At 43.9% G+C, this 16,128-nt stretch overlaps 1 protein-coding gene across 3 annotated transcripts in view; it reads left to right on the top strand.

Annotated features, from left to right (window-relative positions):
* Positions 1–16,128, top strand: part of osbpl1a (oxysterol binding protein-like 1A) — a 75,915-nt gene that overhangs the window by 41,489 nt on the left and 18,298 nt on the right. For all 3 annotated transcript variants that reach the window (XM_038268460.1, XM_038268479.1, XM_038268470.1), the window contains exons 16-18: positions 5,818–5,980; positions 13,864–14,053; positions 15,240–15,315. In XM_038268460.1, coding sequence (XP_038124388.1) covers positions 5,818–5,980; positions 13,864–14,053; positions 15,240–15,315 — 429 coding nt within the window. The remainder of the gene's footprint in view (positions 1–5,817; positions 5,981–13,863; positions 14,054–15,239; positions 15,316–16,128) is intronic.

Below are 16,128 nucleotides of genomic sequence, written 5' to 3' on the forward strand. Positions count from 1 at the left end.
GCGGTTAGTCAGTTGCTGATTTGAACACATTTTTTATTTTATTTTTCTGCTATTAAAGTTTGTTAAACTGAAACTTGTAAGTGTGAAAACAAAACAGTAGAAAGCTTTCAGGCAGCTAATAGTTTTTCACAGCATCATAACTGCCTATTGTTTTAGTGAAAGGATAACATCTTTAAGGTCTGTGTGGAAGCCATGTGGGCTTAGAGGTTCAAATGTTTCCTTTGGTTTTGGGCAAACTTGGACTCTAAAAAAAGCGCATCCACTGAATGCTGCAATCAGCAGGATTCTTCCAGTCTCTGACCCTCCGTGCTGCTTTAGTATATTCCTTCCCGTTAAAATGCAAGAACAACATGGGGGAAGTGGGAACGTGCCAGAACAGTTCCCACCTTCCTGTGAAATTAGCTGGGAGGAGTGCTGCCATTATAAACCAAGTGGCGAGTTTTTCTTTGAAGAACTCTGCAGGTTTGATTATATCATCCCTTCCATCCTCACAGGCTCAGAGAAACGACTGCATCTGATTTACAGCACGCACCTACATAGGAAATCAGTGCTGCAACATCTGTAGTAGATATGCAGAACTTCAAAGAAGATTTCACTTTACTCACTTAGATTAATAAAGTTACAGGAAGCCTTTTCGTATTTGGCTTACAGATTTATAGGTTACATTTTTTGGCTTCTGCTCAAACGGAGCTAAAGATGCATTTTTGTTTTTTTGTTTTATTTTTCTTGCAACTCAAACGGTTAGCTTTTTTTAACCTTCACGGAGGAAAGCAGGAAGTTAAAATATTTCTTTAAAGAGATGATTTTGCTCCTAGTAGCGAGGCTGAAGGGGTATTGCTTTTTATTCCTGATTTTTACTGACCGGGTTTATTGTACCCTGCAAATTCTTCACACTTCTTGGCCCTTTTTAACTATGACACATCACAACCACACATTAGGAATTCTGCAAAAGATAGACACAAAATATGCATAGTAGTGAAGCAGAAGTAAAATAACTTGATCTTCAAATGATTTTATGACTAAAACGCTGAAAAGTTTATTGTGCAGAACCAGATCCTTTAAAAACTACAGCTCTAAGTAGTTTGTGATCTTACTGTATGAAGTCTGCCGACCCGTTTTACCAGTGTTCCTATCTGTGCTGCAACCCCACAGCATGATGCTGCCACTATCATGTTTTTCTGCAGTAATGTTGCGTTCATGTTGCACAGTGTTAGTTTTCTGCCACACACTGTGTTTTGTATTAAAGTTAAGATTTCAAATTTGGTTTTCATCTCAACTCAATCTCATTTTTATAGATCTTTAAAGGAAAAGTCCAGTGAGCAGGAATAATCAATCGATCATTATTTATACCTAAAACTGATACGTCTGCGGTGATTTAATGGATTTAGCTTTATTTATAAAAAAAAAAAAATTAGAATATCTATAAATAGATCACTGAGTCTGGGAGCGGCCATTTTTGCCCAAATATAGTAACCCCTCCCTCCCGCCATCTTCCAGCAGTGACGTCACGGTGCGGTAAGCCTAGCGCCATTCTCCCCGCTTTATTTCACCTTTCTGATTCCTGATCCTCCACGGACGGGTTGGTCGTTGGATCGCCAACTTGAAGAGGGAGGATTTGCCATCGAACTTCTGGCCAGAGAAAAAACCCATAATATGTAGCCAACATTTGGAAGAAGAATGTTTCCAAGATGACTTGGATAATAACGCGTTGTGACAAACACCAGATACAGCACTGGGACTTGATCAACAGCCGATACCGCACCGTGACGTCACTAACCAGTAGGTGGCAGTAGTGTTCTTTGACAAACATGGATGCCTCCAGTAAAGCACATTCACATGAAAATTACTCTGAATTAAAAACATTTATAATTTTTATTACACATTGTTTAATTTGTCTGCTTAATGTAATTCACTATAATGAATTTATTTTGGGTTTTTATGATAAACTTCAGATATAAAGAGATTTAACAGACAGCAGTAGATTAAGGCGCAGTCTGTGCAGAGAGAATATTTACTAACTTAAATGAGTTGTTGTGTTTTTTTTTTATTAGAATAAAGATAAATAAAGAGAGAAATTGAAAGAAGCAAAGACTGTTCATCGTTTCTTTATTATGAATCATGCTAGCTTTAACATTTTAAATGGATAAATTGGGTTTATTTCTTTTTTAATCCCTGCCTGTTCCAGTTGATGACAGCTTGTGTTTATAATCCGTTTTGAAATCCGAACGTGATGCTAGAACGAATGACTCACCGTCGGCTCCTCAGCTGATGTGTGTTGTAGTCCTGCTGCTAGTTTTGATGAACCCATGTCTGAATGTACTCATGAACTGCTGGATATCTAAATCTGTTCACGCTCGGCTTTACATCATAATGCACAAATTCAGTCTCCTTTTGCATGAGCTGTTTTGGAGTTTTTTCTTTGCAAGATTGACAAAGGCATAAACGAAGAGATGGAATGCCAAAGCCTAAATGATGAGTATCTCTAGAAGTAAGGAGAAAAAGAAATACCATCAGGCATTGTGTGAGTAAAGGGTTTTACTTTCTTCTCATTCATCCTCACGGAAGCAGCTCCATCCTTCAAAAAAAAAAACTGCAAAAAAGAGACTGAATTCCCTAAAGATGTTTAGCGTAGACGCTGGTGAAGCTGCCAGGAACGGTTTGAATGTTCGTCCTCCAGCAGCCGGGAGGCCGCAGAGTTCAGTGTTTACACCTTCCCTGGGCCTTGATCGCTCAGCTGTGCTGCTTTTGAACTGCGGTCGGCAGCTGCAGGGCGCACAATGACAGGCTTATAAAACCTTAGAGCTCACCATTCACTAGACCTGCAATGAATGGCACGGTTTGCACATGACGGCTTGGAGTGTAAATGACGGAGCACGGCTTCCACACGACAGAAGCTGAGTCACTTCCAGCTACTGGGGGATGGCGCCACCTATGGAAATGTTGATGGCCAGACTTTCAATGATATACCTAAAGCTGCTCTGGTCGTATCCCACTGCATCTTACTTTCTTTTATTTTCATATAGTCAGTTGTTATTTATTTGGTTTCTCTGACTGCAGAGTCAGTGATCGCTACCTGTGCTATATATATATATATATATATATATATATATATATGCACTACCGTTCAAAAGTTTGGGGTCGACCAAACAATTTTGTGTTTTCCTGAAAAGTCACACTTATTCACCACCATACGTTGTGAAATGAATAGAAAATAGAGTCAAGACTTTGACAAGGCTAGAAATAATGATTTGTATTTGAAATAAGATTTTTTTTTACATCAAACTTTGCTTTCTTCCAAGAATCCTCCATTTGCAGCAATTCCAGCATTGCAGACTGCAGACTTTCTAGCTGTTAATTTTTGGAGGTAATCTGGAGAAATTCCCCCCCACGCTTCCAGAAGCTCCTCCCACCAGTTGGATTGGTTGGATGGGCACTTCTTGCTACCATACGGTCAAGCTGCTCCCACAGCAGCTCAATGGGGTTCAGATCTGGTGACTGCGCTGGCCACTCCATTACCCATAGAATACCAGCTGCCTGCTTCTGCTCTAAATAGTTCTGCACAATTTGGAGGTGTGTTTAGGGTCATTGTCCTGTTGTAGGATGAAATTGGCTCCAATCAAGCGCTGTCCACTGGGTATGGCATGGCGTTGCAAAATGGAGTGATAGCCTTCCTTATTCAGAATCCCTTTTACCCTGTACAAATCTCCCACCTTACCAGCACCAAAGCAACCCCAGACCATCACATTACCTCCACCGTGCTTAACAGATGGCGTCAGGCATTCTTCCAGCATCTTTTCATTTGTTCTGCGTCTCACAAATGTTCTTCTTTGTGATCCAAACACCTCAAACTTGGATTCATCCATCCACAACACTTTTTTCCAGTCTTCCTCTGTCCAATGTCTGTGTTCTTTTGCCCATCTTAATCTTTTTCTTTTATTGGCCAGTCTCAGATATGGCTTTTTCTTTGCCACTCTGCCCTTAAGCCGAGAATCCCACAGCCGCCTCTTCACTGTAGATGTTGACACTGGTGTTTTGCAGGTTCTATTTAATGAAGATGCCAGTTGGGGACCTGTGAGGCGTCTGTTTCTCAAACTAGAGACTCTAATGTACTTATCTTCTTGCTCAGTTGTGCAACGCGGCCTCCCACTTCTTTTTCTACTCTGGTTAGAGCCTGTTTGTGCTGTCCTCTGAAGGGAGTAGTACACACTGTTGTAGGAAATCTTCAACTTCTTAGCAATTTCTTGCATAGAATAGCCTTCATTTCTAAGAACCAGAATAGACTGTCGAGTTTCAGATGAAAGTTCTCTTTTTCTGCCATTTTGAGCGTTTAATTGACCCCACAAATGTGATGCTCCAGAAACTCAATCAGCTCAAAGGAAGGTCAGTTTTGTAGCTTCTGTAACGAGCTAAACCGTTTTCAGATGTGTGAACATGATTGCACAAGGGTTTTCTAATCATCAATTAGCCTTCTGAGCCAATGAGCAAACACATTGTACCATTAGAACACTGGAGTGATAGTTGCTGGAAATGGGCCTCTATACACCGAAAACCAGACATTTGCAGCTAGAATAGTCATTCACCACATTAGCAATGTATAGAGTGTATTTCTTTAAAGTTAAGACTAGTTCAAAGTTATCTTCATTGAAAAGTACAGAGCTTTTCCTTCAAAAATAAGGACATTTCAATGTGACCCCAAACTTTTGAACGGTAGTGTGTATATATATGTATGTGTATATATATATATATATATATATATATATATATATATATATATATATATATATATATATATATATGTATACATATATATATATATATATATATATATATATATATATGTATACATATATGTGTGTATATATAGGTATGTATATGTATACAGACACAACTACACAAATCTGTACATTTGGGCTGACAAGAGGAGAGCCGTTATAAAATTAAAGTCGCAAGAAGCCCAGTGTGTGTTTTGCCACAATCCTTATAATAAACACTGAAGCTGACCCTGAACACCACTTTAACCCAGCAGCAAAACACAGTAGTGGCTGTATGATGCTCATGGAAACATTATCTTCAACAGGGACAAGAAAGCTATTAATAACTGAAGCTGTCCTGGTCGTACCCCACTGCTTCTTACTCCCTTTTGTTTGGTTTCTCTGATGGGAAGATGTTCGAAGTTCATGAGAAAAAGGATAAAATCCTTTAAAAGACGGCAAACAACTGGTGGAAAGGTTCACCTTTAATCAGAACAGTGATTCTAAAGATAAAGCAAGAGCCATTTATGCTTTATAACTTTCCAGTTATGCAGGACTTTGTGTTGATCTGTCACTTACAGTGCCAAATGAAATGCATAAGTTAAGGGACTTTAATACTTTTTCTAGACCCTTTATTTTGTGTTAAAGGGGGGTATTAGCTAATGGTTTATTCAGCATCCAGCAGCTGTCATTTGATCAGTATGGCCTGCACCGGAATCATGTTCTCCCGCAGGCCATTTGAGACCGCAACATCAAGGCAGCTGTCCTCTGTTACAGAACAGCATGGCTGGTCCCGCTCAGCTCCCTCTGTGGCTCTGCTTAAAGAGATCAATCAGTTGACACACTGATTATCTTCAGAGTAGCTGCCATCACAGTTGATCTCATCATCATGTTTGCTTTCTGTTTGCATTGAGAATGAAATGGAAATTAGCATCAGGCCACCATGAGAGCGCCACAATGTCAGTCAGCGGTTATTAAAAGTGAAAAAGAGAATTGCCTTTCTGCCTCTCTGTCAGTGATTAATCCGTCCCTGTTGTCTGTGTCTCTGTGTGTGCGGCGAGCTCAGGTGCACAGTGTGAAATTTGAGCACGAGGTGGAGAAGAACAAGATCCTCTCTGAAGCACTGCAGACTCTGGCCACGGAGCACCACGAACTTGAGCAATCCGTCGTCAAGGGATCGTCACCGCGCAGCGCCCTCAGCGAGGATGAGTTCCACGACGCCGTGTCTGGTGAGTTGACAAGTTATCGAACACTCTTGGGACTTGGAGGGGATTCTGTGACAGGCCGCCGTTCACGCTCGCTGCACTCTCATTCACCTGTGGGACACCAATGCGTTTTTGCTGCCAGTGAATTCCTTTGGTATGTTTGAGACTCCAGTGTTGCCTGGTTTTGTTCAAACTCTACGTCTGACTGATGTTTTAGGAGTTTTGCTCAACTTGTTGCAGTTTGCATGAGTAATATCTGTCCATTAAAGCATTTTATCTGCGCAGTTAGAATAACACCTCTAATCTGTTTTATAGATGTAGGAGTGTAGATCACAGCTGAGTGATCTATGATGTGTTTTTCTGCATTCATTACAGAAAAACATCTATATTTTAATAATAATGAACCTTTGGGGAAAAAAAAGCTTTTTTTTTTTACTCGAGTTTGAGTTTCTTGCAAGAGCTTAGAATATATTATCCAATATTTACCTATGGAAAAAAAAAATCACACTTTAATGATGCTTTATTTTAAAAACTGAAGTTGTTTCTTACCGGTGACTTTTTAATGACTGAGTTTTTATAAACACCTTATGTCACTATTTGTGTTGATTTGGTGCAAAGCCCGCGGAATAGATGGAATTTAGATTATTTTGGCTTTAAAGCAGAATGATGTGGCCTGAAAAAGGCGTTTTTGTTGGTTTTTCCATTAAAAGATGCTGAAAATAAATAAGAGTTCAGATTAGTTAGAACAGACCAGACCTTTGCAGCTAGTTAAGACAGGATTGTCAGAATTTGGGGATTTTGTGACAAGTATTGTGCATCTTTTATTCTTTCTAAACAAGTAATTGATAAAATCAAAAACAAATTTGTCTGATCCAACATAAAAAATTCATTAATTCCTGCAAGTAGAATCAGCATTAACATCCCACAGTGAGTCTGAAAGAGCAGCCGCTGTAAAATAAGGTATTTCTAACGAATAACAAAGTCATACTGCCTGTGAAGTGTACATTTTAAACAAGTGCCTTATATTATCATAGTCTTACCTAATCTTCAATTTAATATTTGAAAAAAAAAACCTCTACACTCCAAGGTCCAGCGTGTTTAATGACAGGCATGGGTTAAAAATCAAAACAGACAAAACAGAGAAATGTTTCTGTCCTCCGTTCGTCCTGTAGTCAGATGAACGTTTCACCGTCTGGCTAAATGAGAGAGAGAGAGAGATATGGCAACCCCCAGATATACGAACCCCCAGATATGGCAACCCCTAGATATGGCAACCCCCAGATATGTCAACCCCCAGATATGGCAACCCCCAGATATAGGAACCCCCAGATATGCCAACCCCTAGATATAGGAACCCCAAGATATGGCAACCCCCAGATATGGCAACCCCCAGATATAGGAACCCCCAGATATGGCAACCCCCAGATATGTCAACCCCCAGATATGGCAACCCCCAGATATAGGAACCCCCAGATATGCCAACCCCTAGATATAGGAACCCCCAGATATGCCGACCCCTAGATATAGGAACCCCCAGATATGGCAACCCCCAGATATGGCAACCCCCAGATATGGCAACCCCCAGATATGGCAACCCCTAGATATGGCAACCCCCAGATATGGCAACCCCCAGATATGTCAACCCCCAGATATGGCAACCCCCAGATATGGCAACCCCTAGATATAGGAACCCCCAGATATGGCAACCCCCAGATATAGGAACCCCCAGATATACTGTAGGATCCCCCAGATATAGGAACCCCCAGATATGGCAACCCCTAGATATGGCAACCCCTAGATATGGCAACCTCCAGATATGGCAACCCCCAGAGATAGGAACCCCCAGATATAGGAACCCCCAGATATGTCAACCCCCAGATATGGCAACCCCTAGATATGGCAACCCCCAGATATGTCAACCCCCAGATATGGCAACCCCCAGATATAGGAACCCCCAGATATGCCAACCCCTAGATATAGGAACCCCAAGATATGGCAACCCCCAGATATGTCAACCCCCAGATATGGCAACCCCCAGATATAGGAACCCCCAGATATGGCAACCCCCAGATATGTCAACCCCCAGATATGGCAACCCCCAGATATAGGAACCCCCAGATATGCCAACCCCTAGATATAGGAACCCCCAGATATGCCAACCCCTAGATATAGGAACCCCCAGATATGGCAACCCCCAGATATGGCAACCCCCAGATATGTCAACCCCCAGATATGGCAACCCCTAGATATGGCAACCCCCAGATATGTCAACCCCCAGATATGTCAACCCCCAGATATGGCAACCCCTAGATATAGGAACCTCCCAGATATGGCAACCCCCAGATATAGGAACCCCCAGATATAGGAACCCCCAGATATACTGTAGGATCCCCCAGATATAGGAACCCCCAGATATGGCAACCCCTAGATATGGCAACCCCTAGATATGGCAACCTCCAGATATGGCAACCCCCAGAGATAGGAACCCCCAGATATAGGAACCCCCAGATAGAACCCCCAGATATGTCAACCCCCAGATATGGCAACCCCTAGATATGGCAACCCCCAGATATGTCAATCCCCAGATATACTGTAGGATCCCCCAGATATAGGAACCCCCAGATATACTGTAGGATCCCCCAGATATAGGAACCCCCAGATATGGCAACCCCTAGATATGGCAACCTCCAGATATGGCAACCCCCAGAGATAGGAACCCCCAGATATAGGAACCCCCAGATATGTCAACCCCCAGATATGGCAACCCCTAGATATAGGAACCCCCAGATATGGCAACCCCTAGATATAGGAACCCCCAGATATGGCAACCCCTAGATATAGGAACCCCCAGATATGGCAACCCCTAGATATAGGAACCCCCAGATATGGCAACCCCCAGATATGGCAACCCCTAGATATAGGAACCCCTAGATATGGCAACCCCTAGATATAGGAACCCCTAGATATGGCAACCCCTAGATATGGCAACCCCCAGATATGGCAACCCCCAGATATGGCAACCCCCAGATATAGGAAGCCCCAGATATGGCAAACCCCAGATATGGCAACCCCTAGATATGGCAACCCCTAGATATGCCAACCCCCAGATACGGCAACCCCCAGATATGCCAACCCCTAGATATGGCAACCCCTAGATATAGGAACCCCCAGATATGGCAACCCCTAGATATAGGAACCCCCAGATATGGCAACCCCTAGATATAGGAACCCCCAGATATGGCAACCCCCAGATATGGCAACCCCTAGATATAGGAACCCCCAGATATGGCAACCCCTAGATATAGGAATCCCCAGATATGGCAAACCCCAGATATGGCAACCCCCAGATATAGGAACCCCCAGATATGGCAACCCCTAGATATAGGAACCCCCATATATGGCAACCCCCATATATGGCAACCCCTAGATATAGGAACCCCTAGATATGGCAACCCCTAGATATAGGAACCCCTAGATATGGCAACCCCTAGATATAGGAACCCCCAGATATGGCAACCCCTAGATATAGGAACCCCCAGATATGGCAACCCCCAGATATAGGAACCCCCAGATATGGCAAACCCCAGATATGGCAACCCCTAGATATGGCAACCCCTAGATATGCCAACCCCCAGATACGGCAACCCCCAGATATGCCAACCCCTAGATATGGCAACCCCTAGATATAGGAACCCCTAGATATAGGAACCCCCAGATATGGCAACCCCCAGATATGTCAACCCCCAGATATGGCAACCCCCAGATATAGGAACCCCCAGATATGCCAACCCCTAGATATAGGAACCCCCAGATATGCCAACCCCTAGATATAGGAACCCCCAGATATGGCAACCCCCAGATATGGCAACCCCCAGATATGGCAACCCCCAGATATGTCAACCCCCAGATATGTCAACCCCCAGATATGGCAACCCCTAGATATAGGAACCCCCAGATATGGCAACCCCCAGATATAGGAACCCCCAGATATAGGAACCCCCAGATATACTGTAGGATCCCCCAGATATAGGAACCCCCAGATATGGCAACCCCTAGATATGGCAACCCCTAGATATGGCAACCTCCAGATATGGCAACCCCCAGAGATAGGAACCCCCAGATATAGGAACCCCCAGATATGTCAACCCCCAGATATGGCAACCCCTAGATATGGCAACCCCCAGATATGTCAACCCCCAGATATGGCAACCCCCAGATATAGGAACCCCCAGATATGCCAACCCCTAGATATAGGAACCCCAAGATATGGCAACCCCCAGATATGTCAACCCCCAGATATGGCAACCCCCAGATATAGGAACCCCCAGATATGGCAACCCCCAGATATGTCAACCCCCAGATATGGCAACCCCCAGATATAGGAACCCCCAGATATGCCAACCCCTAGATATAGGAACCCCCAGATATGCCAACCCCTAGATATAGGAACCCCCAGATATGGCAACCCCCAGATATGGCAACCCCCAGATATGTCAACCCCCAGATATGGCAACCCCTAGATATGGCAACCCCCAGATATGGCAACCCCCAGATATGTCAACCCCCAGATATGGCAACCCCTAGATATAGGAACCCCCAGATATGGGAACCCCCAGATATGGGAACCCCCAGATATAGGAACCCCCAGATATACTGTAGGATCCCCCAGATATGGCAACCCCTAGATATGGCAACCCCTAGATATGGCAACCCCTAGATATGGCAACCCCTAGATATGGCAACCCCCAGAGATAGGAACCCCCAGATATAGGAACCCCCAGATATGTCAACCCCCAGATATGGCAACCCCTAGATATGGCAACCCCCAGATATGTCAATCCCCAGATATACTGTAGGATCCCCCAGATATAGGAACCCCCAGATATACTGTAGGATCCCCCAGATATAGGAACCCCCAGATATGGCAACCCCTAGATATGGCAACCTCCAGATATGGCAACCCCCAGAGATAGGAACCCCCAGATATGTCAACCCCCAGATATGGCAACCCCCAGATATAGGAACCCCCAGATATGGCAACCCCTAGATATAGGAACCCCCAGATATGGCAACCCCTAGATATAGGAACCCCCAGATATGGCAACCCCTAGATATAGGAACCCCCAGATATGGCAACCCCCAGATATGGCAACCCCTAGATATAGGAACCCCTAGATATGGCAACCCCTAGATATAGGAACCCCTAGATATGGCAACCCCTAGATATGGCAACCCCCAGATATGGCAACCCCCAGATATGGCAACCCCCAGATATGGCAAACCCCAGATATGGCAACCCCTAGATATGGCAACCCCTAGATATGCCAACCCCCAGATACGGCAACCCCCAGATACGGCAACCCCCAGATACGCCAACCCCTAGATATGGCAACCCCTAGATATAGGAACCCCCAGATATGGCAACCCCTAGATATAGGAACCCCCAGATATGGCAACCCCTAGATATAGGAACCCCCAGATATGGCAACCCCCAGATATGGCAACCCCTAGATATAGGAACCCCCAGATATGGCAACCCCTAGATATAGGAATCCCCAGATATGGCAACCCCCAGATATGGCAACCCCCAGATATGGCAACCCCTAGATATAGGAACCCCCATATATGGCAACCCCCATATATGGCAACCCCTAGATATAGGAACCCCTAGATATGGCAACCCCTAGATATAGGAACCCCTAGATATGGCAACCCCTAGATATAGGAACCCCCAGATATGGCAACCCCTAGATATAGGAACCCCCAGATATGGCAACCCCCAGATATGGCAACCCCCAGATATAGGAACCCCCAGATATGGCAAACCCCAGATATGGCAACCCCTAGATATGGCAACCCCTAGATATGCCAACCCCCAGATACGGCAACCCCCAGATATGCCAACCCCTAGATATGGCAACCCCTAGATATAGGAACCCCTAGATATAGGAACCCCCAGATATGGCAAACCCCAGATATGGCAAACCCCAGATATGGCAACCCCTAGATATGCCAACCCTCAGATATGCCAACCCCCAGATACGGCAACCCCCAGATATGCCAACCCCTAGATATGGCAACCCCTAGATATAGGAACCCCCAGATATGGCAACCCCCAGATATGGCAAACCCCAGATATGGCAACCTCTAGATATGCCAACCCCCAGATACGGCAACCCCCAGATATGCCAACCCCTAGATATAGGAACCCCCAGATATGGCAACCCCCAGATATGGCAACCCCCATATATACTGTAGGATCCCCCAGATATAGGAACCCCCAGATATGGCAACCCCTAGATATGGCAACCCTTAGATATGGCAACCCCTAGATATGGCAACCCCCAGATATGGCAACCCCCAGATATGGCAACCCCCAGATATGGCAACCCCCAGATATGGCAACCCCTAGATATGGCAACCCCTAGATACGGCAACCCCCAGATATGCCAACCCCTAGATATGGCAACCCCTAGATATAGGAACCCCCAGATATGGCAACCCCCAGATATAGGAACCCCCAGATATGGCAAACCCCAGATATGGAAACCCCTAGATATGCCAACTCCCAGATATGCCAACCCCTATATATGGCAACCTCCAGATATGCCAACCCCCAGATATGCCAACCCCCAGATATGCCAACCCCTAGATATAGGAACCCCCAGATATGCCAACCCCTAGATATAGGAACCCCCAGATATGGCAAACCCCAGATATGGCAACCCCTAGATATGGCAACCGCTAGATATGCCAACCCCCAGATACGGCAACCCCCAGATATGCCAACCCCTAGATATGGCAACCCCCAGATATAGGAACCCCCAGATATGGCAAACCCCAGATATGGAAACCCCTAGATATGGCAACCCCTAGATATGCCAACCCCCAGATATGCCAACCCCTAGATATGGCAACCCCTAGATATAGGAATCCCCAGATATGGCAAACCCCAGATATGGCAACCCCTAGATATGGCAACCCCTAGATATGCCAACCCCCAGATACGGCAACCCCCAGATATGCCAACCCCTAGATATGGCAACCCCTAGATATAGGAACCCCCAGATATGCCAACCCCTAGATATAGGAACCCCCAGATATGGCAACCCCTAGATATGGCAACCCCCAGATATGGCAACCCCCAGATATGGCAACCCCCAGATATGGCAACCCCTAGATATGGCAATAGCTCTTGGTGTTGTAATAATCTGAGGAAAACCAAGCAGAATGGAGGTGGCGTCTGATTTATGATTGCCATGACCCAGATGAGCGGGACTTTGCAAAGACCTCCTCACCGCTTTACTTCCATAAATCCAATTCCACGATCAGAAAGTGCAGAAACCTTTGATCTCAATAGACTCACACCTGAACAGACAAACATAACAAGGATTTGTTGTTGGTGTCGATGAAGCTGTTGCGTATTTCTAAGCGGTTAGAGCGTCTGACTGTTTGCTGAGGGTTCATACGCTGCCCTTTAAGCAATGCTGGGTTTTCTGTGCTGAAACTTGAAACAACGCAGAGGTTCATCCATCCTTGATTGAACTGGCAAACCATAAAGCAAAAAAACATTTTTTTGGGTGCAACTTTCCGATCGTTTGCTTTTGTTGTTCTGGAAGTGCATGTTTCACCCTGTGTGGTTATAATGCATTAAAATCTGCAGCTAGGAGCATTAATAGAAAATTATCTTGATTGATTAATTGATTTGAATCAAAACCATTATAAATAAACAACAATTAAATGATTAATAAAGTGCCTTGGTGCTGTCCATCATACTTATATGATACATGTTTTTTCTTCTATTAATTAAAGTAGGCTTTCTGCTCCTCAGAAGCCCTTGATTTAAGCCTTTATCGCTCCGTCTGTGAACCCGGTGAATCATCACCATGTGTCCTCGTTTCCCTCAGAGTCCGGCTCCGAGCTCTCCCTGAGCGGCTTTGAGACGGTGGCCAGCAATTCCTTTGAAGAGGACGAGGAGGAGGACGAAGGCTCTGTCATGCTAAGCAGTCCCTGCAGCAGCCCCACCACCAGCATGTTGCAGGAGGATCACCATGGAGACAAAGATGAGACTCGACCCAATGGGATAACAAAGCACAGGTCAGAAGTGCAATATGCCCCTACAGTTGCCCAAATTGGCCTCACTCCTCCGCTGCCTTTCATCTCTGGCTTAAAAATCAACAAACTCTGCAAAGGGACCATTTTTCTCTTATAAGTCTGTTATTGTTGCAGATACTCTAGTTGATCGGAGAGGTTGGTTACTTCCCCCCCCCCCCCCCCCCCCCCCCATCCTCCCTCAGCTCTTTCCACTTGGTAGTGTGAATAATTTAGAAAGAGGAGCAGTCTGGTAAAGCCATGGGAAAGGGTTGTATTGAGCAGGCCTAGCTCCATGTCACTCTGTTAAATATTGATGAGGTCACAACAATCAGGAGGGTGATCCCATGTTTGCTGTTCCTCCATAGCTCAGATAATTCACTTATCCTATAAGGCAGAAATATTAACCTCTTTAATTTGCATTGCATAAAAAAACTTTTTTTTTTGTATCAGTTACCGTAGATCAGGGGTCTGCAACCTTTAATATCCGTGGAGCCATTTTGCCCTGAGTCCAGCTAATTAAAACTCCTTTACATTATTTTTTTAGTTAAAAGAAAAAAAACTATTATTTTTTTTGGTTAAATATCTGCCATCAGAAATCTATTCCCATTTTAAATAGCCAAGAATTTATTTGGATTCTTTGCTTTCAAAATAAAACATGAAACGATTCAGAAAACTGAAGCATTGATTTCTTCTTGTAGGGTAAAAAAATGATAATAATAAAACACCTATTTTACAAACTAATTAGCTCTAAAAACATATTTCTGATGTTTTTCAATATTTTTTATAAAACCCACAAAAGCATCTAAGACATTTGTTGTTATAGTACATTATTTAGTTCTTTAAATCATTTTCAGCCATTATTAGGAGCCATGGTAGAGGGTCCAAAGGGCCACATGAGGCTCCGGAGCCGCAGGTTGCAGACCCTGACATAGATGAATAATTGCAGCACCTCTGATTATTTTAGCTTCATCTTTGTGAGGTTTGCCCGCTTTGTTCCAGCACTGTGCCTCTTTGCTGCAGCTTTTTTCTGGTAATTGGAAAATATCCACCTGAAGTGGCACCTGTGTCTTTTCTATCCCTGATAGCGCAGCTCTTGTGAAATGCACCGCCTTCCAAAGCACTCGAACAAAGCAAATCAATGATACCTGCATATAGAGGACATGATAATTATGTGAGCTATTTTTTTCAGGGCGAGCTTACCGGCGCCGATGTTCTCAAGAAACGACTTCAGTATCTGGAGTATTTTGAGGAACTGCATTGGAATGGTATGGATGATGTTCAGATGTTATTTTGATTAGCTTCAGTCATTCAGCTCATAAAGACAGACTTCTGCTCTACTGTTAATACTACCTTCCTGTTATTAACACTGAGGGGCAGCAATCTAATCATAAGAAAAATACAAAATCTAAACATATAAAGACAGATTATCTCCTGTAAAGTGAGAATCTCTTTGAATTAAAAGAACATTTTGACATTCCAGCTGTTTTCTTGCATAATTAGGATATATAAGAATAAAAAAACTGTTATTAATTGGTAGTTATTCAGTCAAATAACTGTCTTTGGTTAAAAGTATATTTGAAAATAAATCCCTTATTTCTGTGAGTTGGGGAGATTCAAGTGTATCAGCAGAAAGTAAAGGAAAACTGAAGGGGAAAAAATAACATACTGTTCTTAGAGATGGTAAACTTAGATTAAAATGAAATTTGCAACTGAGTGGGGGGGGTTAAAGTTAGAAATTATGTGCATGTATCATTTTGCAAAAAAGACAGGCTGCAAAAAATAAAAGTAAATCAGTTTAAAAGTGGTTGATGTAAAGTTTATTTAGCTCAACATCAAACAGCCTCTAGGAGGAAGGATCTGTGATAACGCTCCTTTTTGCACCAAGGAGCTCCTCGGTTATAAGAATGATCTTTATTTGTCATTGCAGTAGTGCATTCTGTATTTAGCCCATTACTTTATGGGAGCAGTAAGCAGCTCACCGATCTATAGGCCATCATGCACAGGGACTGAAAGTTTAAACCAGTACTTATAGAACAGAAGCTTTCTGCTCTAAGGACCAGGCCATCGCGCCCTTGCTG

Source organism: Cyprinodon tularosa, unplaced genomic scaffold (genome assembly GCF_016077235.1).
Source record: "Cyprinodon tularosa strain WSP-4 unplaced genomic scaffold, ASM1607723v1 ctg119, whole genome shotgun sequence".
In the NCBI taxonomy this organism is placed as follows: Eukaryota; Metazoa; Chordata; class Actinopteri; order Cyprinodontiformes; family Cyprinodontidae; genus Cyprinodon; species Cyprinodon tularosa.